The sequence below is a fragment of the Filicampus tigris genome, chromosome 16 (assembly GCF_054856515.1).
Source record: "Filicampus tigris isolate MCC_2025a chromosome 16, RoL_Ftig_1.0, whole genome shotgun sequence".
In the NCBI taxonomy this organism is placed as follows: Eukaryota; Metazoa; Chordata; class Actinopteri; order Syngnathiformes; family Syngnathidae; genus Filicampus; species Filicampus tigris.
Window position 1 is genome coordinate 7,850,496 of NC_141232.1, and position 24,267 is coordinate 7,874,762.

Genomic DNA, 24,267 nt, shown 5'->3' on the forward strand with positions numbered 1-24,267 from the left:
GCACGACAACACTGCAGTTTGTTTCATTTCCCCCAGGACACGCCAATGCAACATGAGGAGGGGTTGATTTGATTGACGTAACACTCACAGTGACACGTGACACAGTGTCTAAAAAAAAAAAAACAAGAACTTGAATTCAAAGTCGTCAAAGTGCGTAATGTGACGTGTCGTGCTTAATCTGTGACGATTTTTTTTTAATCGGAGGAGAGCCTCCCACGCTTCTGGAAACGGGAGCGCGCGCGCCGGGAGGGGCGGCGGGGAAGGAAGAGGAGGCGTCGGGGGCGCGCTTTCCGCGTCGGCTGCTGCTTCTCGCACCCAGTGTGGACTACTGACAGCCAGCTGTGCGGCTACACAACGACGACAATAACAGCTGCGGACCCACCGCCTTCGAACATTTAACGCTCCGTTCCTCCGGTGTCCGTTTGGGAGGCGAACAAATCTCAAAGAGAGAGAAGCGAGGAAGGAGAAGACAGAAAAGGGCTCGTTTCGTCGTCGGTTCCTGTGCTAGCTTAGCTAAAGACGAGCATTCCTCCAACATGAATCCGCTGTGTAGCAGATGTAATCTCGTCGTCTACCCCACGGAAAAAATCAATTGTCTGGACAAGGTAAGCGTACCGGAATCTTTTTAATGGTCATTTTCGTGTTTATATATAAAAGGGTTCACTCGCTATTTATTTTGTCTTGGGGGTTTTGGAGTTCTGAAGGGAGACACCTTGCGGATTTTTTTTTTTTTTTTTTGTGAATGAATCGAGTAGCTAGAACCCTAAAGGGGACACACAGGTATGGCATGCACGACGAGCTAACGGCTACCCATGGTAAACATATGGCTTGATATCTCCATTTCGAATACGGTTGCCAAAGTGTGACTTCATATTTTTCTCGTTCTTGTTTGTTTTTAAATCTGTTCGCCATCGAAATGTGGCAGACAGCACACCAGCGCGAGCCTGGCTGGGGCCTGCACCTTGATAGCGACTTTCGAAAACCTTACGTCACCGCTCTAAATGCCAATTTGCGCGCTCACTTCTAGTTTTACGCAATTTTATTCATGGTCGAACAGCTACAATGTGGTAATTTCCTCCCAGGGGCTTCCCTTCTGACATCGGCTGGCCTTTTGGGGTCCAGTGTGGGACGTGTCACACTCCCTCCCCTGGTTAATCCCGCAGATGATTAGTTTGTTGAGATTCGCTTTCAATCCCATTCAAGGGGTTTAATCTCACTCAGGTGGATTATCTCATCAATTGTGGAGCCCAGTGGTGTATCAGTGTGCGGAAAAACAACAAGCACTGCGGGATCAGTAGCCAGTGCATGTGTACAGAGTGAAGGATATTGTACTTTTGTCGAAAGTGACAGATTTTGGCACGTCTACTGTATTTGTCTTTTTTTTTTAATGATCTTTTTCTTGTTATAAAACCTGTTTGGCATCTTTACGGGGGAGACAACACACAAGATGATAGCAACCGATTATTGATCACGTTATTGAATATGTAAACAATAAGGAAGATATACAATGAAAAGATCATCTATAGAGTTTAGTTTACATGTCCAATGTGAGTGGGAAGTATCTGAATTTATTTAGTCCTACCCCTTGTTCTCTATAAATTATTACTCATGTAAAATAAGATAAGAATGCCTTTATGTTAATATACTTGTACATTAAAAACATTACACTATAGTTTTAAAGTCCAATGGACTCGCTTTCGATGGTCATTTCCTGCCAATTTCTGCCTCATTGGCATCGGTGGGACTTTTGGTGCCCAACCTGGAATTTATCACAATTCCTCCTCTCCTTAATCCCACAGTAAGGAATGATTAATTTGAGATACACTGTCATTACCAAGAAGGAGACATAATCTCATATTCAGGTGGAAAATCTCATCAATTTTATAGCCCACCGTAGCATCAGTCTGAGGAACAATAAGCACACGATCCTGGGTAGTGCATGTTTTTACATATTGGAGATTATTGTATTTTCTTTTCCTAGAAGGGTGTTGACTTGTGCATAATTTGTGGCCCCACACAAGCCAGAGCATGCATGCTGCAACTCCAGATGTGGGTGTGGTCTGCTTCTTGCAACAGAGCTGGAGGCCAAGTGGATGATTTGTCTAATGGACGACTGAATTGCTGTTGAAAATCAATCCCTCTCAATGGACACTTCTTTGTTCCATCTATCTCCATTAACATGAGCTGTATGCATCTTTTTACATCCATTGCATACTGTACTTATTATGCTGTCCACATTTGCCTTTAAAGGTAGTGGGCGGTCTGAGTTTTGGCTTTTCAAAGTTAATTAGCCATAATTCTGCGTCCAAAGGTCTTACAAATGCCACATTCATTTACAAATGTGTCCAATCAGCCTTCAGGCAGACATAATTAATCAATATTTGACTTTGTTCCTTATGAACAAAGTCAAATATTGACCGACTATATCTGTAGAAAATATTACCTCATGTGTTTACATTAGGCGGATGACAATAAATAAAATTAAATTTTGGGCTTTAAAAGGTTTACATTTAGGTTCTTGCATTCAGGTCCTAAAAATTTAAACCTTGAAAGTGGTTAATGTTTTTAAAAATCTTAAATTCTTAGAAGTCTTCAAATATGTTAAAAAAAACATTGTAGGCCTGGTAAATCAAATTTGTCTAAACGCCAAGTCTTAAAAAGTAACCCCTCGTTTTATATTTATATAAATCAAAATTATATGCCTTGAAAATAGGGCCTAAATTTAAGTGTTCAGCCATAAACAGGTCTTAAAAAAGTACCAAATCCTGAAATTAAGATCTTAAATGTTATCAATTTGGCTTCCTTCAATCTCCAGACACTTCTGGGCTGTATAACTATTTTACAAATCACAGTTAAAGTCATGTGATGAAAACTACTGTGGCGTCCCTCAAGGTTCAATCCTTGGTCCCATACTTGTCAACCTCCACATTTTCCTGCCACTATAAAACATTGTTGACTGTTTCCATTTCAACTCAGGTGTGTCCCAGAATAATGCACTATGACTAAGATTTTCCAAAATGTATCAGATAGGGATGTTTTGTCTGTTTTCCCTCACTACAATACAAATAGTCGTGCATGCTCCTAGGCTGTGCCGTGGAATCTGGCCAGAGGTGGAGCACATACCGGCAGATGGACCCTCCCATGAAACATGCGCTGTCAGAAGCCTGCCATGCTCGCTTCTCTCACTTCGATTTCACAGCGGCACTCTGCACAAACTGGCCTTCAGTTTTTCTCCTGTTATCAGTGGTGCTTGTATATTAGGGTCAGCTCAGGACTAGTTGACTGTTGCTGCTGCTGCTGCTATGTTGCTATTTCCGGCCACTTAGAAAAAAAAAAAAAAAAGCATTTACCTGACATCCTCCTTCCTTGCATCTATGCTCCAGTCCCCACAAAGGATTGCTTGTGTGACAGCTGCATTCCTGTCTAGCCCAGCAGAAGCTGTGCTGCCAGGGGTATGCATGCCAAAAGGCAGGAACTCTTCCTTTCCTCGCCTTGCTGTTGGTAGTAATAGTTACTGTCCATTTGTAAATCTGAGACTTGTTTGTGTCTGAGCAGGGGTTTTCTGGTAAATGGAAGTAAGGCAGCGGTTTTCCTCATAATTGCCCCGTAGTCAACCATTTACTGCAAGGCAGATTTGTGAAGGATTAGGTATTTTGAATCGGTACATGCCAGTGAATAGAATATTCTTTTCCACACAGTACCATGTTTCCAAAGACTCTACATTTTATTACAAAGCAAACGAATTGAGAAATCTGGAAAAGTATTGCAAAATACGAATTAAATAATGAGCTTTATTTTGCCTCATTGAATACAACTCAGTGGGCACTCAGAGTTTCTAAATTATAGAGGGATCCAATGTAGTTTTGGCTGTTTGGGGGTACGGTGTGTTATTTCACGCACCAATACAGCATCCCACAATTGAATGATCAGATGACATTTTTTGCCAGCATCAGTTCATTCATTCATTCATTCCCTCATTCCAACGCGACATCAGGAACAAAGATAGAAATATGAGGCTTTTACATGCAGTGAAATAATTATCAGGTGTTTAGCATCACACCAATGTCATGACAGCCCATGCGCGCAATCGTCATCTCGCCCATTACGGCTGTGATACCACCTCCAAGAAAGGTAGTCTTTGTACCCCCCATTTCCACGTCAATGCCATTTATAGAGAGCAGTGAGACGAGCAACAGTTTGAAAATGGTAGCTTTGAACTGATTTGGATCTTCCAGACGCTCAAAGAAGCGTCAGAATATTTAGCAGCAGCAGCGTGTGACAGTCACCTGAGTCAATGTATGATCCCACTTCCACATCAGAACCAGGAAGCAGGTCTGGCTAGTGCTTGGGTTTCATAGGTGCTTTCCTTTGTAAGTGGAATATATATTTAGATTGCCTCAAAACCACCCTTCCCACTCTATGAGCTAACTCACCTCATGTGTGTGTGTGTCCTTAAAAGCTCTGAAACGTTATATGCATGCTAAGCACATTTATGAGCTGAGTGTGTCTTCAAACATTACTGGCGGCGGCTCAGTTATTCATTTTAGCGACATGCTCACGTGTTAGTGGCAAGGGCCAGACGTACAGTGTTTTGTGTCGGGTGGATGTTCTTTCAGGCGTGGCCCTCTAAAACAGTTCGTACTAATCTGTTGTTCACAGCGCTTACAAAGGCCACATTTATGTTTAAATTAGTTCAACCAGCTGACAAGAAAAACAAGTAAAAGTCCTACTTTATAAGAAATAATTCTGATAAATGATGTCATTTTCAGTCGACAGAATTGACAAAATGGCCGCCCCCAGAGATGGCTAAAAACGGTTGGATTTTGCTGCCTCATATTCCGCAAAAATCAAATAGTGGGCCTGCATAGAACATATTCTTGAAAACAAATGTTTGGGTTGGCTTCCACTTTAAATTCGGGTCATAAACATTTAGGTTTTAAAAAGTCTTGGATTTTATAGAATAAAAAATATGATCCAAAAGAGAAATCCAGTTTGGTGTCCCTCAAGGTTCCAGGTTAGTTATTATTGTGCGGGTTATTACATGACTGGTCTCACCCCCTATGCTATTCCCGTGAGCCTGACCGAGCATGTTTGCTCATGAGTGGACACATATAACCTACATACAGTGTAACACGCATGTAATCTCTATTCATACACACGCGTGTACCCTTGAGCCATGAAGACGCAGGGAGACAGTCGTCTTTTTTTTTTATTTATTTTTTTTAAATGGCTGTTTCTAGGGCTCCAGCTCCGCAGTGTCCTCATTTTTCCTTCTCACTGCCAGGTCACGTCTCCCGTAAACCAAACGCTCAAGATAAGATGGTTGTGCTATCGTAACTATTTGATCTACTAGGCTGATCTTTTTTTTTTTTTTTTTTTGTCGTTCAAATACAAAATGGCAGCCGCTTCTAGACTGAGGCAACACTTGTTTTGCCTCGTTTTGTTTGAAGACGAATGAACACAATGAAGGGAGTGTGTGATGCCGGTGCATAATCTAGGCGTTAGTCACTTGGCTTTATAGTGTGGGGAGAACAATATAATCTTAAACCCATTTCACACTCCCTGTGAAAGCTGACATTTTTACACCCCGTCTGTGTGGCGACTGACATTATCAAATAGGTTTCGTTTCGTCTATTTCACACTGTTGTCAAAGCCAGCATTTTTGCGTTTTCACCTCTGAGTTACTGTCAGTGGTGGCACTGAGGTGAAATTTCTATAATTCATATAAAGCAACCCTCGTGAGGATAAGCGATTTGGCTCATGGATGGATGGATGGTAGCCTAACGCAATGTGTTTATATATATGGCTTATAAGTCATTAGCTGTTTCTCAATACAAGAACGCAAAATAAGGTCTCATGAACTTGGCAAATACGGTCTTCCTAAGAACGTACTTCCTACCAATGCAAGACACTTTGTAATTGGAACGGCTGTGTACTTGTAAACTACAAAGCGGCAACTTTGATGTATTTAATGTACGTAGAATGATACAAAGTGGGGGGGGGGGGGGGGTGTATAAACGTGAGTCCATTCCTAAGCAATTTTGCAGAAATTTTTATTTGTCCCTGATTTCTGATCATGTGATTAGATTGGGACAACTTTAGATGTTAAACACTTTGCTGATATTGTCCCAGGCATAACAGGTGGGTTGTTTTCCACCTTCCGAGGTCTCATCAGTACCGCATGGCGCTGCCTGCGTCAAATGATATACTGCAATGCCAGGACCAGGGTGTGAAATTTTAACACGGCACTGACCTCTCCCGCCGTGGTGTGTTGAAATGAATAGCTTTGTGGCTATTACAACAACAACAAAAAGTAAGGTTAACTATGTGCAGAGTAGCATTTCAAGTTGAGGTTGTGCTTCAGCGACAATAAACCATTAGCGCAATGTGTGTGCGCGGCTTGCGGTCCGTGTGGCAAGAGGAAGTAAGTCAGCAGCGTGTCACATCAGCAGGTGGACGAGGTTCGTCTTGGTGGAATGTGGATCAGCAGGTTGTGTGTGGCACTGAACAAATAATTAACATCAGCAGAATAGTACAAGCAAGGACTGCGTTTGTTCTTGGTAAGATCCAAAGTTCAAGCTCAGCTCAGAGGATGGTTTTCCATTAAAGTGTATCTACGTGCTAGGACTCATATATTAATGTAATACTACCATTTGGGGTAATACGGTGGTGTAGCACATCAGCCTCACTTTGAAAAGGTTCTGGTTTTGAATCTCAGTTCCCTTTTCAGTGTTTATTTTTCCCCCCAGTACTGTACACCAGCTTCCTCTCACATTCCAGAAACATGCATCTAATTTGTCCACAGCTCGTGCGTTGTGAAAATGGATGGACAACACAAATGCATAATACAGTGGAACATCTGAAGGTGAACGGCCAAAGAGCAATACATTTGGCTGACATTTTCATGAAAAACAAAATGCCTTTATAGTCACTTAACATCATCCAGGTCAAACCACCACAGGTTCACAAATCGTACCAGGATTTGGTTTGTTTTGGTTTTTCTTTGGCTTTTTGTTCCTTTTGTTGACCCCCCCCCCCCCCCCCAAAAAAAAAAAACATAGCCTCAACAAGGGGTGTTAACGAAGAGAAAAATATACACAGGAAGTTACACGAAGTAAGCTCACTCAAATTCACATTACATAAATTTTTTTATTTGGGTTGAACAATTATTCCAATTCAAATCAACATCATAACGTAGTCAAATGCCATTTTGAAATCGCAAGGGCTGCAATTTAAAAAAAATTCGATTGGTTGCTAGGCTTTATTTGATATATATTTAAATATATATATATATATATATACGTTTGCTCAAATGTCTTTCATATTTCATCTTGAGGTTCCAATGGCCCAGGAACAGAGTAGAAAGCCCCATCCGTTGTTACACCGATGACAAAAATGGTGTGAATGCACACGTGGCAGCAGGAAGTGCAGGAAGTTGAGACTTCCTGTACATCCCAAAAAGTCTTTGCCATCCACAACAATGAAACAAAACACGCGCCACTCGGCCCGCTTTCGGCGCTCCTGGTGGTCCGCTACGTCCAGATGTGAAGAAGCTGCTCCTCAAAGCAGCCCCGAACCCCAGTTGCGGTCATTCAACGCAACCAAGGGCGACTGCTGTGTGTTTTGTCACTCTCCTGACTTTTTACAACTCTGCAGTAGCTTGATTTATTGCCAGCTGTGCAGTGTACTACATGAGGTAGAAGTTGATTTGGACCTTGTGTCCTCCATGCTAGCCATTCAGAATCTCTGAAGCATTTCTTGCTTTGTGAGGAGATAATGAGCAAGAGGGTCTTACCGTTCCTTCTCTCCTCCGTCCTCTCCTTGCACTCATCCTCCTCCACCCTTCCTTCCCTTGACGATAACCACAATGTCGCTCCTTTCCTGGCCTCCTCTCTCTCTCCTTCCTTGGTCGACCCTCCCTTCCTCTTGCTCTTTTCCCCTCCATGTATCCCTCGCCATTTCTCCCTGTCATCCATGCCGCTCATACCCCCCCCCCCACCCCACACAGTCTGAAGACCGGGCTCAGTGCCAGGGGAGAAAGGGAAAAGGGCGGAGAGAGGTTGGCTTGGGTGGTGAGCGGGAGGGACGGGTTCCTGGCATCAACCCATAAGGCCTGTCGAGAGCGAAACGCACGACTGCGAGGCGTGACACTGTCAAACCAAGTATGAAAAAGGCTCCCCCCTTCACACATACTTTGGCCAGAAAAAAAAAAAAAAATCACAAAACTGTGCCTTATATTAACGTATTCACTGCCAGACATTTTCAGACCCTCTTTTACGCTAACGTTTGAAAAAAATTTGAAAAAAAGATAAATTCCTGGGATTGAATGGCTGCACTGTGAAAAGACAAGTCAATTCGTCGATGGCAGTGAATGAGTTAATAAATATAAACTCGTCTGACTTGATTTTATTTGAACTACCGTTGCAGTAGAATCTAGGCAATATCTTATTTTAGATTGAACTCGTAATTTGTAGTTGGCTATTTTTTTTACACCAGAGTTTGACCAGCTTGCGTCATCGTACTCAAGGGTATTAGCACTTGTTTATTAAAACAAAGTAAGGACGATTGGCTCAAGCTTCGATGGCGGTGTCAGATAATCAGATTTGGAGAATTAATTTTAATTAATTAATTTTATAGTAAGTCTACATTGTTCTGCAGGGTGTTTCATAAATTTTATAGTAAGTCTACATTGTTCTACAGGGTGTTTCATAAATCTGTAACTTTACAAACATTCATAAGGGTAGCAAGATAAAACCGAAAATCAGAAGACGTAGTCGAGGGCTTCATATCTCATCAACAACCGTTTGCATGCCGTGTAACCAAGTGCGCGCATGCTTAACATTTCTGGGATTGTTGATTTCAAATTTGCTGCAAAAATGAAGATCAATTGTTTTCAGAGAATATACATTTGGTTGTCAGCAGTTATTGAGGTATTAGCCAACAAAGTGAGAGACCTTTGAAACACCCTGTATATTGAAATGTTTACGCCCCGTAATGCTGTCGCGGCCGCCATTTTGATATGAATTTGTAGGGCAGCTCAAGCGTGGTGGAAGATTTTAATTAGCAGCGACCTGGCAGATACTTTGCGCTCACAATCCTAATCTGAGCAGTGTGTCAAGTTTAGAAGGATAAATATACATATGAGGCACATATTTGTGTTGCTTTGAGAGCAGCCAGCCCTTCCCTACGTGACTATAAACAGCCACCATGCAATTTGCTTGCAAATAGTTTGACATTTTCTCTCTTTCTTTGTCTGCATAACCATCCTGTGAACTCTTGTCTACAATTAGCTTTCTGTCTCCTGTCCTCTTTGGAAACGTTTCCCGATTTATTGACTTGATGTTTGTTTGTCTCCCCTACAGTACTGGCATTCGAGATGCTTCCGCTGCGAGACCTGCAATATGTCTCTAAACATGAAGAATTACAAAGGTTTTGCAAAGAGACCATACTGCAACGCGTAAGTTGTCTTCAGTCGTCAATGCGTCGTGTTCAAATGTGTTTGTGCATGTTGTTACCCAACGTAGGCCCCTCTTTCCCTCCCCCCTTGTTTGTCCGGGACTCTGCTTGCTATCACTCCCTCCCTGACAGAAAAAAGTCCTGTAATATGTGGTGTGGGAAAGTGCCTCCCTCCCCGGTGAACGGAGTGGACGGGTTTGGTGGGTTGGGGGGGGGAAATCAACAAAGGAAATTCCTAAAGTTCCTCTCAAGTGACACAGGAGGACACGGCGCTAACTAGCTTGTTCACTCATGCTGCAACACACTAAATCCCCCATGTGGAATCTGTGGAATCTCCCCTCAGATTGATGTTGTTCGTCTCTCTGTGCATGTGATTTATTTTATCCAATAGTCCTTATGCGGCCAGCGAATCAGTGAATTAAGATGTTGCGATACCGTCGCTCTACTTTTGTGGAATCTGCGGTACAACGCGAGCTAATCAGCCGTTATTATAAGATTTGGCATGGATTTTTTTTTGCGCCAGGGCTTAAATTGAACAACTTCCTTATTTCCTCTTTCAGCTTGATAATTTATTTTCCTGTGTGAGGACATTAATTTTTGGCTGCTGGTTGTCCGACTTTTCCCTTGTAAGCATTTGTGCCTTATGACAAATCTGTGGTTGTTTGGGAGGATTTATGAAATGATTTAAAGTGAAAATGACGCAAACTTGATGTTTTAATGTGTGTAAACAAGTGCTTGGGTCTCTGGAGTACATCAAAGTGTGAAATTAAACAACAAAGTAAATCTATTTTTACCTGCTTTTTTCCCAGAATAGGTTGCCGAGGATGCCGTTCTTTAGTTGTACAATACAACTTTATTTATGTAGTGCATTTCATAACAGTTGCCTAATTCTGCACTCAGACCTTTTTTTCTTCACGTAACCCGGCAGTTCGGCGGGGCGAAGCTCCACGGCCACTTGTAAAGCGCAAGTCAACCCAAACATTTTTTTTTCAAGAATATGTTCCCAGCAGGCCCACTAGTTGAAACACGGCATTCTGATTCATTTTGTGTTTGTGGAATATAAGTTAAGCAGCAAAATGCACTCGTTTTTAGCCATCCTTGGGGGTGGCCTTTTTTTCTTCTGTCGACTGAAAATGACATCACAACTGCTCACAACAACCAATCATGCCTCAGATTCAGAAAACAGGTCAGTCGTGATTGGTCGTTGTGAGCAATCATGATGTCATTTTCAGGCCTATTCTTGAAAAAAATATATGTTTGGGTTGACTTCCGCTTTAAGACTCATGCCCGGTGCTCAAGCACCAACTTAGCCAGGCACCAAAAATCAGGAAAAGTGAAACCAGTTTCACGCTATATTTCAATTGAGGACTATATACCTGTAGTTCTGTCTTTGCACGTTTTCAGGAATTATCTTCAAAAATGGACCGTGTGGTTTGTGGAACTGAACGGACCATGACAAGGAGCTAAACAAACAAAAGACGGTTTGTAAATAGGCCGCCTGCTGGGTAGCTCATAGCTTCCTAGTTCATGTGGTTTGTCATAAAACGCCAGTCAAAAGTCAGTAGTACCCCGGCACAATGTCAGCGTCTATGCTCACATCCTCGCATGACGAAGCTTGTAACAGTCTCGCGCGTGTTTGGACTGCTGTCGCACAGGCGCGGCACAGATGTTGCTAATGGCGCTAACAATGACGCCGTTCATTTGCGCTCACGTCTGCTGGTGTGCCTGATGCAAATACATTGGCACAGGCGCAGGCACACTGGAGCAGCTCAGTGGTATTCCATGTGCTTTCTGCTACTGCAGCGCAATAAAATGTTCTCTTTATTACTGTTATGAACATTTTTTTGTTCACGGTTTATTATTTATGGGCCACTTGACGGAATTCTACAACTCTTCGCCGAGAATGGGACAAAGGGTGGGAAACTCGCTCGCTGATTTGACCCTATTGCAATTCAGAGGGCTACGATTAAGTTTGATTACTAATTATTGCGCATCTCAATCAATGCATCTTACTGCGTAGCTGCTTACTATTAGAGTTGACGTTTTTCCTCGCCCTGCATGTTGACATGGTAGAGGCCATTGTATGACCTGCCTCAGGTTATCAACCTTTTTTTTTTCCTGCAAACGCATTGTTTTCTTCTATTATACCACCTGTCAGTCAAACTCTGTGAAGACTGATACAGTTACACCTGTTCCAGCGCGGACATTTTTTTTTTTTTTTTTTTTTTTTTTTTTTGTCTGGCTTCTCCTTTTACAGTTACTTCCGTTGTCTTCCATTTGTGTTGTCTGGCGCCAGCAGGAGCCAGACCCTTCACAGCGTGTTTATTTGGCCTCTTCCAATTTGTTTAAAACAGTCCTCTTGAGCGTAAACATCTGTACCATCGATCCTTCCACTGAAGAGGGATTTCTACCCCTCTTGTCTACTGCTGCTTAAGCGAGGTGCAGGCACACAGATTCGAGATACTATCTTAACTGGGGTGGGATATCCTTAAACTGTTCCCCGTTGCTTTTTCCAGGCCTTCAGTTGAAATCTGCGTCTCCTGGTCCATGTATGTTAACATCTCCAGCAGCATGTGTTTGCGTGTGCCCATGTGTGCCTAGCTTAGCCACCTCAACACACACGCAACCTTTAACCACGATACCCACCCCCCTTTAGCGCTCGCCATTTGTGCATGTGCCACCCAGTCAAATGTGAGTCATCATTAGCTTGCGCAATCTGACCGACAAATGAACGCTCTTGTGACTCACCTGCACCATAACGTGCACATGGTTGACTACACACACACACATTTTTTTTCAGCGTCTCGATTTTTTTGTGAGCGTGTATCAGTTGAATGGCCCTTTTAGTTCAAGGCCAATTGCCAAAGACACATCAGCGATGACAGGAAAAGTTGTCCAGAGCCACCGGGTTAGGCCGCACTTACTCATGCTGCTTAACCCAAGTGGCGCTTTTTAGTCAGTGTGCTGATTCATGCTTGCGGCGTCTACAGCACACACACACACCGCCAAACACAAATAACCAAACCAAATCTGTGCATCCAACAAAAAAAAAAAACGGTGCCTCTTAATTTACCTTTTCATTGAGGTAAGTCAGGGGAGGCCAAACGTTTGTTCAAGGGCTACATTTGATTTCATTGACCATATTTAGTTCATATTTTTATTAGAATATCTCAAGACGCATGGTGTAAATCTTCATTGGGCCAGATTTAATGCATGTAGCCCATGGTCCATAGTCTGCTCACCCCTGTCTTAAATATATCCATCACTCAGAATTCAGCAACACAAGCGCTCGGCATCTGTCATTTTCAGCCTTTTGGATGGATGCTTTTTGCCATCTAGCGCTAGGGGGATTTTTAAATGCCAATGTCTCCGGCTCACTCATGTATGTTTTCTATTTTAGAGCTCTTTCTGTTAAAAGATGAACTCAATCCTTCTGTAAACTGTAAACAAGCGGCTTAAATGGGCTACCCGCAGTCAGTGAGACCATATTGTTTCAGGTCGCCCAAAAAACCCTGAGGCATTCTGGGAGTTGTAGTCAGTTCAATTTGCGTTGGCCAATCGCCATATGTACACAAAATTTCACTGAACTGTCATTTTGCCTTCTTTTGATGACCACAAATTACACCTTATGGCCCCCCCACCGCTTCTGTCAGTTTTCTCGCTCCCCCGGTCTCCTTTTGGCTAAAATACTGCCAACTGAGAACTACAGGAGACATTATCCCGAATATCTTCCATTAGTGTTCCTTGCTAGCATCATTCAATTCTTCAATGCGTCATGTTTTTTTTTGTTTTTTTTCTGTTTCATTTCCCCCTGAATCATGAGGTAGCAAAGAAGCTTTTAAAACCCAGGATCCATTCATAGTCTTGTCAAAGTCTTTCAAAAAAGTCATTCAAAGTCTTGTCACATGCTGTTCCTCTTCCTGCTACATCCCCCATGAATATGTGCCTGTTTCTGTGTTCCCTGTGTTTTTTTCCACCTGCTATGGCTCTCGCCCAGAAGACTGCAACCTTGAGGCTCCCATTACCCCAAACACACACGCACAGAAGCCTCACTTCCTCTCAATATGGCTACCTTTGCTCCCCTGACGCCACATTGTGCGCTACGCTCACATGCCTTTGGTCTTCGGGGGCTCCTAACTCAACTTTAGGACCACTGTGAATAACAAATGCCCCGCAGTTTCGGGGGGCCCACAGACTGCTCGCCATTGAGGTGTTGAATGCATGTTGTCGGAGCTCATCGCCATTTGGTGTGTGTGTGTGTGTGTGTGTGTGTTTTGCAGACACTACCCCAGGGCAAACTTCACCTGCGTGGCTGACACTCCAGAGAACATCCGTCTCAAACAGCAGAGCAAGATGCAGAGCCAGGTGAGGCCAAGTCCGACTCCAATTGTGGAGAACACACACACACATACACAAGCGGTGCATTCATACACACGCAGTTAAAGTTAGAAGCCCCACTTGAGTTAACCCTCAAAGGACCACTCTACGATCAGTGTGCTGAGGGCCACTGCAGTCTTTGAAACGGATTCCTGGCGCCAACATCGTGTCGCATTCAACTAACGCTACAGCGGGCTTGGTGGATTAGTCAGCAGCGGCCATTATTTGCACAGCTTACGTACACTCGTTTGAACCGAGAAATCACATCTTGCCGTTTTAACAGCGATACCCCGAACAATGTTTCCATTTCGACCGAAATATCCATCTTAACCGGGTCATGTGTTGTGATATAAAATGGCTCCAAAAGGGAGTTGGACTGGCCCAGTAAATTCTTGGCCGCCTACTGAACATATAAAATCGAAAGGCTCTTTTAAACAAAGTGTTTTTATTTGTGTTTGTTTCATTCGAGCGTGTGTCACACGCTACAGATTACATTGCATGTTAGTGGGGGGATTTGGAGTATTGGGGTGAAGAGCACAATAGCTGGCGGGCTGAGTGACAGATGGTGTTTTTATTCATGCCATCCTCATTGCACTCTATGCACACCAACAAGCATACAGTGAACCCTCACTATTTGTCGGGGTTTAGGGACCTATCACTGACATTGGCGTGCACTTGGCAACCTGTAAAAATACCAGTTACTACTCTTCTATTATCCTTTTTATTAGGTTTTGGATTCAGATTTAATTGCATGTATCACACCATTCTATGCAGCGTTTTGAGAAATGTTCCATTATGCCAAACATCCTTAAAGGGGAAGTCAACGTAAACATTTTTTTTTCAAGAATATGTTCTATGCAAGCCCACTAGTTGAAACATGGCATTGCGATAAATATTGCGTTTGTGGAATAAGTGTTAATCCACTCGTTTTTAGCCATCTCTGGGGGCCATTTTGTCTTCCGTCGACTAAAAATGACATCACAACTGCTCACAACGACCAATCACGGCTGACCAGTTTTCAGAATCTGAGCCGTGATTGGTCGTTGTGAGCATTCGTGATGTCATTTTCAGTTGACAGAAGACAAAATGGCCGCCCCCAGAGATGGCTGAAAACAAGTGCATTTTGCTGCTTAACTTATGTTCCACAAAGAAAAAAAATGAATCAGAATGCCCTGTTTCAACTCGTGGGCCTGCTAGGAACATATTCAAAAAAATATGTTTGGGCTGACTTCCGCTTTAAAGACGAACAAGCATTCGCACTCATATTCACACCTATGGACAATGTTGTCTGCAAGAAAATCCATGCCAGCAAGTGTAGAGCATGCAAACTCTCACGATATTCAAACCCCAAACCTCAAATCTGTTACACAACTAACACTTGGCTACCGAGCTGCCCAAACACATAAATCACTGCAATGTTGAAGCAAAGAATCAAGCCTCTATCAGCACAGGACAATTCCATGATGCACCACAGGCAACAGGAAGTTATTTCACTATAAATATCCTTGAAAAATCTCAAACAGGAAGTTGATTGACCCCAAAAAGACGCATGAAGTTTCCTTCAGAATGACAGCTATTTTAAATTCACTCATTATAATATTTCTTCATTTATTCTTAAATCAAGCATCAACAGCTATTCAGAAATAACAAAGTGAGTCATGTTGCGTTTGTCGTTCGCCGAATAACTGGCAGAGTAAAACGGTTTGTTTGAGGACGCTCATGTGCTCTGACACCATTGCTATGGGAACCTTATTGCTATGGAAGCTGTCACACCTCATTACGAGACTTTGCGAGGGAGAGAAATAAAGAAAAGAGAGAGTGAATTGTGGTGGAGGAGGCTGGAGAGAGAGAAAAAGAGGAAGAAAGACAGCAGGACATTCGTGTTGGGCGGTAGGAAGGGAGGGAGGAGCCTGGCTGAAAGAGGAAATGTAACATCCACGGAGTGAAGACGAAAGATCTCCCGGGCGACGGGGAGATTCATACATATGCAGTGAAATATGAATGAAGATGCACAAAGGGACGGTAGGAGGGGGCGTGGAAGGGAAGCAGCAATGTGGTTGGAAGAGGAAACATTTTTCAAAAAGATGACTGGAAATGAATCTGCATGGTTTATCTTGGCATGCACTCACTCAGTAAACAACGAATCAAATCATATGTAGGACATGGGAAAGGGAATTGTCCGCATTCAAGTGACCGCGCCATGCATGAAGTAAAAAAAACAAAACAACAACCTAAAGTGCCGACTATACAAGTCGATACCCAACCTGCCGAGTCATTACTGCAAACACGCTACACTACCTCGCCTCGTGCCCATATATGGTTACCACCTTTGGCCATTGCTCCCCCATGGAACAGGAAGTGAGCGCCACCACAGAAGCCAAAACACACTGTGCCCAGCCTTTGTCACTTGGTCGCTGATTTATGAATGTATGCAAAATATTTCAGCCCATTCATCCCAAAGTTTCATGAAAAACATAGAAATCAAATACATTTGCTAGGTGAGAAGCATCCCATTCGTCTGAGTTGCTCAAAATGTTGACAAAGAATGTAGGTCAGTGGCCATGAGTAATGTTGTTGGATTTGTCTTGCTGAAGCGCACACGTCACTTTGCGCAATTAATTTCAGTCCAAATCTGTGCGTCTGATCTACCAACTAATGATTTTTTTTTTTAACTGCTTAGGTTCTCTACAAGGAGGATTTTGAAAAGAATAAAGGGAAATCCTTCACCGTGGTCACAGACACGCCAGAGCTGCAGAGACTCAAGAGATCACAGGACCAAATCAGCAACGTAAGTGTCCATGATTCCCGGCTCGCCCCGTATGGCGTGTTTGATATTAAAGTCCCTGTAAAGTGAAAATAAATGTCTTATAAATGTTATACAACATAGAAGAGTGTTGCTACCAACCCTGCCAAACTTGTAAAAATGAGACTTAATCGTGAAAAATCAAGCCTTTCTTTTCCCCTTCAACACCATGGGCATGTCTACTAAATGATACTTGGAAACCAACTACCTTTTTTTACTTTTATTTATTTATTTATTTATTTATGATAACGAGGCACTCTAAAGCAGCCACGCCAGCCTGAAGCCATAGTGATCATATTGGCTATCGTCAGGGCAGGCTTTTTCTTTCCCCTCTCGCTTTCTTCCACCGTGCCGTGTGCTTGCTCACACCCTACAACGAGGCGCACTAAAGTGGCTACACAAGCGAAAAAGCCGCCGGTCCACATGCTGGCTTTCTCGTCAGGCTGTTTTTTTTTTGTTTTTTTTTTTCTTTCTCCCATTCTTTTCTCCTCGTTACACGTTGACGACTTTCTAACCAAGTCATACGTGCACTCACTGACTACGACAAGGCGGTTTGAAGCGGCCATGCGAGAATCTGAGGGGAAGTTGCATTTATGGGGTGTAGGCACTTGGGTGAACGTTAGCTCAGCCTTGCTAATCTGCTAAAGTCACTCCCATCACCCTTTCACTTGTTCACAAGTAAACATATTCAACTGTATTTGAAATTCCTACGGACGCACAAGAAACGCAGGGTGTTAAACTTTTCACGATGACGCAAAGAAAGGTCATGATGGCTTTTGGCACATAAGCTGATACAGCTTGTCAAAGATGTCTGCTTTAAAACATGTCCAGTAAGTGCCCCACTAAAGACTAGTTTAAACTATTGACATAGGAAATTATAAACATTTTTAGGGGTGGGATGTCCACTCCTTGCACATCTTTGCTATTTGCGTATGGGCTTGGTCGCTAACTACTGTGAATGATGAGCTTTCACTGTAGTCCTTTTTCATCAGTGACATTTTTTCTGCTCAGTGTCCCACATCAAGAGCCATTAATTAGCCTGCAAATAAGAGCAGTCAAGTAGAAAGAGACACGCACACACACAGAGCGCCTCATCTCACGTTCCGCCACCGACGATTCCCACGGGAATCGCACACGGCTCCCGGCGCGTAATGACACAGTCAAGGAGTGGAGGCTGACGGCTAACGGCCGAGGCAAAAGGTACATCGCACGTCGCGCAAAAGCCACGCGAGGGGGACGAGCTGAGATTGAGGCGCCACATCTGCTTGTAATCACTCCCAGCTTGACAAACTCTGCCATCTTGTGTCCCGCTTCTTCTATTGTCCTCCCTTCCCACCATTGAGGAGCACAGGCCACTTCCTGTAAATCCCAGCCATCTGTTTACATGGCTCCTCAAAAAATAAAACCTAAAAACACACACACACACTGCAGCTGCATATTGCACTCGAGAGCATTGTTCTCTCCATCATTTGACTCGCTATCCTCACCACTGCAAATGGACTCCTCGCCGCCACCGCCAAGCACAGTGGACCCTTTGATGGCGTCTGCGAGCCGGGCCATAAATCTTGACCTGACACTGCTGTGAGTCAGGCCTCTATTCATGAAAGGCAAGTTTCATCAGCGATGCGTTGCACAAAAAAAAAGGCAGGGGGAAAAAAGCTTCTGGTCTAGTCGTCGGCCATCCCTCCCCGCCTCTCACGTCACCTGCTCGTGCCAAAGTGTCAGCGGCCGTTGCTCGGCGATGACACGCCAGGTTTCCTGCCAGGCGAGATGTCACATCCTGTGAGCGGTTGGAGGTGTTACTGCACTCAGTGGCGGTCCCCACACCCATCACCCCTGCCGGCTGCAAGTGGGAGACCCCTGGTGGTTATATAGTGAACTGCAGTGTTTCTGTTGTATGCGTTTGTATCATTGCTAGAGGTTGGTCGAGTAGCCACGAATTGTACTCAAATAAGAGTCGTGTTACTTTGGAAGAATATTCTCAAGTAATAGTAATCAGTTCTCCAAATAAATACTTGAGTAACTATTTTGGGAAAAACTGCTCAAGTACTGAGGAACTGGTGAGTATCTTGATGTTTTTTCTTTTCATCAAAGCATGAACGTCTACTGGACAAAAATATCAAATTGGAAGGTGCAAATTCAACATCACTGTAAAGCAATAATAAATGGAATCTTTATCAAATAATGTAAATTAAGGCAAATTCTGCCAAATTCTGTTTTTAAATGAATTGTTCCTGTGAATGAAACTGCACAGGTTTCGTGAAAATTAGTCACTTGAGAAATGTTACTGCTGTGTGAGTCCGCAGAGATCAGCATGTGGCTTCCCGGCTGTAGTCATTGATCGACTTTCAGCCATTTATTGAACAGGACAAACACAAATGCAAAATGAGCGCACTCACAAGGATCTGCTGTAGGACAAAACTCACTCTCAGATGCTCACATGCAGGCCAACATGACTTTAGCTCCGGATGTCGCTCACGATGTCATGTCCCTCATGACCCAGCTTGTCCCCATCTTTAGTCAGTACACTTCATTTAACCATTTTTTCATTGTCTATATGTTTTTAAACAATACCGTGCTTTTTTTCCTAAGTAAAAAACAAAAAGGAGCCTGCAAATTCTGGTTGTTCTCAACTAGTAATTAAGTGAATTGGTGAATTTGGCTGTAATTATTCCGTTTTTTTTTTTTTTTCTTCCCATTGTGTCTTTAGATCAAGTACCATGAGGAATTTGAGAAGAGCAAGAGTCCACATCTCCAGGAGGAATTCGAGAAGAGCAAGACTCAGCATCAACAGCCAGGCAACCCTGCCTCAGGTAGTCCAAATACAAGACCACTCGCCATTCATTTTGATGTCTCACAACCTTCTCTCATTTGACACCTAACGGCTATTTTGTCGAACTATTACGTTTTTAACAGCAGCTTACCAGCCGCCGGCCGCATCTCAGAACTACCACTATGAAACTGCCCCTGAACCCGTGCGCCCGGCGGCCGCCGCACCGCCTCCAAGCGCTGGGGTACGTTCCTCTATCACCCTTGAACCCAACATGAAGATGCCCCGGCACCCGAGCTAAAGCACTACTTTCCGAGTCTTAGTCTTCCGTAAAGCGGAAGTCAACGCAAACATTTTTTTTTCAACAATATGTTCTATGCAGACCCACTAGTTGAAACAGGGCATTCTGATAAATATTGCGTTTGTGGAATAAGTGTTAATGCACTCGTTTTTAGCATCTCTGGGGGGTGGCCATTTTGTATTCTGTCGACTGAAAATGACATCACAACTGCTCACGATGACCAATCACGGCTCAGATTCAGAAAACAGGTCAGCCGTGATTGGTCGTTGTGAGCAGTTGTGATTTTTCAGTTTCATTTTCAGTCGACAGAAGACAAAATGGCCGCACCCGGAGATGGCTAAAATGAATGCATTTTGCTGCTTAACTTATATTCCACAAACGCAAAATTAATCAGAATGCCGTGTTTCAACTAGTGGGCCTACTGGGAACATTTTCTTGAAAAAAAATATGTTCTTTAAATGCCATGCAGTGACTGAATAAAGTGTTTCTGGGTCCACAGAAGCGGTACCGGGCGGTGTACGACTACGCCGCCGCCGACGAAGACGAGGTCTCCTTCATTGACGGCGACGTGATCGTGGACGTGCAGCAGATCGACGAGGGTTGGATGTACGGTCGCGTGGAGCGCACCAACCAGCAAGGGATGCTGCCCGCCAACTACGTGGAGGCCATCTGAGAGGGAGAGAAAAGAGGAAGAGAGAAGAGGTAGAGAAAGGGAGGGAAATGAATAAAAAGAAGAAAAAAAAGACAAAAAAAAAAAAAGCCCAGTGCCATTTCATCTTAAACGCCGCTTCTCTTGATTTGACCTCCCGTACCCCCCGCCGCCCCCCCCCCCCTTGCCGGTTCCTTTCTCGCTGTTCAGCTCGCTAACCTCAAGCCTTCTGTCTTAACTTTTTCCTGTCTGTGTGTGCTGATGTTCGTCTGTTTGGGTGTCGCTCATCATCCTTTTCCTTCTCCATCTTCGTCGCGTTGCGGGAGTCAGATCCATCCTTGCTATAGCACTTAACATTCCCCCCAGTGCAACATGAGGTAAAATACAAGGAAAAATATTTGGAAAAGTCCCCTCTGAGTCATTGCTCACAGATGTTATTTTGTTTATTTGTGTGCGTGCATTTCCTGCGCAAGACTGGAAGATAAATTTAATCTCAGTCGCTGGAACACTTGTACATTCCTTTGATCTCTGAACCCTCGGATCAGCCAGCTGTCCGTCCTAACAGAGTGTTTAAGTCTTAATATATTTACAGGCCCGATGTGGCGCGCTGCATTGTGGGTAATGTTGTTCAACTGGAATTCGGAGTTTCTGCTGTTGTCATTTTGTTTTTTGATTTGTTTTGGTGTCAGGCAGACACAAAAGGGATCAGGGATAAGTTGGGGAACGTCCAACACACACAAACAATATATATGTTAGACATTTGTCTTCTGTTTCCTGTGATGCGACGTCCTTTCCTCTTTCCTGTTACTACAAAATTAGCGTACACAGCACAACCCTGTATTTGTGACACCTTTTTTTAAACCTTTTAGTCCGCTGCTTCAACAACATTCCAATCTTTATTTTTCTGTGAGATGTGAATGAATGTCTTGTCCTTGATTTATTTACCAACCCACTTCTATCTCGTGCTTGTTTTTCTTCTTTTTTTGTTCTTGTGATTGTAAAATGCTTATTTTGAACAGGAAAAATTGTCAAGTGTATTAAATGAATAAACCAGCAACCAATTTATGAAGGTGGAGGAGTTTATATAAGATGTAAACAACAAAAAGAGGTTGTGGGAGTTGGATAAGGAAACAGTGGTGGAGTGAGCGGAATGCTAACGGCTAATATCAATGGTGTGCGCGAAAACTTCTAACATTGTCAGCTACCGTATGATTGGTTGGTTGGTAGTTGCGACGACCATTCCTCGGTGTAAATAATCTCCGACGATGCGGCGTGATTGATTGGGGGTGCAGTTATCTGGCGTTGCTCTCACGACATAGCTAGTTGACATTTGTACAATTATGTATCATAATAGACGTCATGGTGCGTCAGGATTTTTTTTACTGTGTGTATGACGGTGGCCGAAGAAATCGTGTGGGTCCTAATTTTGTAATCAGTCCAATTCAGACATCTTTGATGACTTGCGTACGCTAGTTTAGAATGTTTTTAGAGCACACTTTCTTCTTCAGGTCAGCATAGAAACTTGTTTGAGCGTCAGGCACAGCAAAGTCAGCTCGCGTTTAACGAGTTGGTAGATCAGTAAAATCGCTGTCAGGCTATCATAAAACAACAACCAATATGAAATTTGTCCCCAAAAATGTTACTATAGTAATGCTTCAGCTAACATTTCAGTGGTCAGTAAGTCTGTCCGCCAAGCTTGCACAGTATGAATACTTTGTCCCAGGAATGTGTTACTTGTAGCTAGTAAGGCGTCATCTAGTCTGTCAAGTTAGCGTAGCACTACAACAACCACAAACATAAACTTGGTCTCCAAAAATGGATTTCTAGTAACTAAGGGAACTAGAAGCATGTCAGCTATCGTTTCATTTGTTAGCAGGCCGGTCTGTCAAGCTAGTGTAGCACTACGACAACAGTTAATGCAAACTTTGTCCCCAAAAATGCTCCCGATTACAACCAGTAAGTTTTCAGCTAGCATTTAGCATAGCACTATGACAGCAACTTTTCTGGGAACATTTCCAAAACTACTTCCCCATTCTCAAAACATGCACTGTGATTGCAGGTTGTAAACATTTTTTTTTAAAAAAGAAAGAAAATAATAATCGGTCGATTCAGGCATCAGACACATTTTTTACTTAAATGTAACGTTTGTATGCCATCAGAGAGAACACTGCCTCGCTCAGGTGATGGTAGGAATTATCGGCTACAAGAGCTTTGTTCCCAAAAACGTGGAAAAAAATGTGTCAGCATGCATTTGATTGGTTGGTAGCTCAGCGAGCTAGCGTAGCACTATGAAGACCATTTCTCTGTGTGCGTCATCTCTGAAACAATTCTGACACTCTCAAAATAGCACTGGGACTGAGGTCATGTTTACGACAGCGACAGAGAATTAATGGAAGTCGTACTGGTTTTGTTTTGGGTTTTTTTTGGTGATTTTTGGACATTCACATTGTTGCTGACACGTCATCAGCTAGCCTTTGATTGGTTGTTAGATCCGTCTGTCAAGCTAGCTCAGCACTATGACAATTGTTATTCTGTGTACCTCATCTCAGAAAGTATTCTTTCTTAAACAACACACTGCAACTGAGGTCATCTGGAGTAATAGATTTTTATTTTTTTTTAATTAGGATGTTAACACATTTTTAAGACTTAAATGACTGCTGTTCTAGAGCGCAATTGTAGCAATTGTCTGGCATTGTTGACAGTCATTTAACCATCGGGCACAACCATTGTTGCCCTCAAAATGTGTTCCGAGTAACGATTGTCGGTTAGCATTTGATTGGTTGTTTGATCCGTCTGTCAAGCTAGTTACGTCATCTCTGAAACTATTGTCATTCTCAAACAACACACTCGGACTGGAGTCATGTTTACAATAGGGACAGAAGGAATCATGGGATAAGTTATGACTTTTTTTTTTTTTTGCTCAATCTAGACGTTCAACGGTGTTTGAGAAATTACTCATTAGGACGGAATGAAATGTTTCTCTGAACTCATTTTTTTTGGTTGGACCCTCTTCCGCTCTCTCTAGTCCAAGTTATCCCGTCCTCGCCTCTACCGAGCCTCCACCATCTGTGCTTCTGACCCGTCATTCCATGCTTCTTGTCATTCCCACTTATATGTACATGCCATAATAGGAATCTCGTAATCCTGCAGATGGAAGCTTGCAGACCAGTTTTGTGCATCTCCATCTTGTTTTTTTTCAAAATATAATTTTATGATTTTTTTTTTTTTTTTTTTAAAGGAATAAAGATAGCATATGCTTATTGACACGTTAAAAAAAGTACATGACATTGTCAGATGTTAGGACCTGATATCTTCTGTCAGCACTTAAAACTGTACTTAAGGATTCTGCAGATTCAATAAAAGTCATTTTTCTCAGACTCTTTGGCTCACTTTTCACAGTGCAGTGTTCAGTAGGACACAATTAGGGCAAATTTTGGGCCTCTGGCTACATTAGGCCCCTGTTGTATATTTTTGGAGCTCTACATCAACTTGTTGCGAACTGAGCAGGATGACACTTACACCATTAAATCACGTGAGGGCTGGAATGCCACCGTTAGACTCTTACTCCAATTTTTTACATAACTTTTGTACTTCAAGTAGCTATTGGTCGATATTGCTTGGTTTGAGCACTTCACACTTTCCTCTGACAAAACTTCAGCTAGTAGCATTGAGATAAACCTTCAACATACTCTTTCAAACAACCGGAGTTAAGATAACTACCTTAATATTTGAATATTGACTAACTTGACTTTCTTTTGAGTTTATTCGTATATAAAAGTGATGTTTAAATTGGTTGGCATTGTATTGCCAACTTCTGGGCTTATTTTCTTCAAATGGTAAATGTGTTTTCTCTACTGCCGCCTGCCGCAGTTAACTGGCTATGACACCACAGCCGTGTATTCCCCCTATTG

At 42.9% G+C, this 24,267-nt stretch overlaps 1 protein-coding gene across 2 annotated transcripts; it reads left to right on the forward strand.

Moving 5' to 3' along the window:
* Positions 1-174: 174 nt before the first annotated feature.
* LOC147134479 (LIM and SH3 domain protein 1-like) lies at positions 175-23,733 on the forward strand. 2 transcript variants are annotated; one of them, XM_086055834.1, is made up of 7 exons: positions 175-605; positions 9,363-9,457; positions 13,737-13,821; positions 16,514-16,621; positions 19,347-19,449; positions 19,556-19,650; positions 20,207-23,733. In XM_086055834.1, the coding sequence occupies exons 1-7, from the start codon at positions 537-539 to the stop codon at positions 20,378-20,380; spliced, it is 729 nt and encodes a 242-aa protein (XP_085911960.1). In that variant the 5' UTR covers positions 175-536; the 3' UTR covers positions 20,381-23,733. The 2 variants fall into 2 exon arrangements, with proteins under 2 accessions (XP_085911960.1, XP_085911959.1); XM_086055833.1 differs by having other exon boundaries at positions 184-605; positions 19,553-19,650.
* Positions 23,734-24,267: the final 534 nt, after the last annotated feature.

Excerpts from the sequence above, each read along its gene's own strand:
- LOC147134479 (XM_086055833.1), top strand. The coding sequence starts at position 537 with ATGAATCCGCTGTGTAGCAGATGTAATCTCGTCGTCTACCCCACGGAA. Across the intron at positions 16,622-19,346 it reads CACAGGACCAAATCAGCAAC|ATCAAGTACCATGAGGAATT; the intron begins GTAAGTGTCCAT and ends TTGTGTCTTTAG. Across the intron at positions 19,651-20,206 it reads CACCGCCTCCAAGCGCTGGG|AAGCGGTACCGGGCGGTGTA; the intron begins GTACGTTCCTCT and ends CTGGGTCCACAG.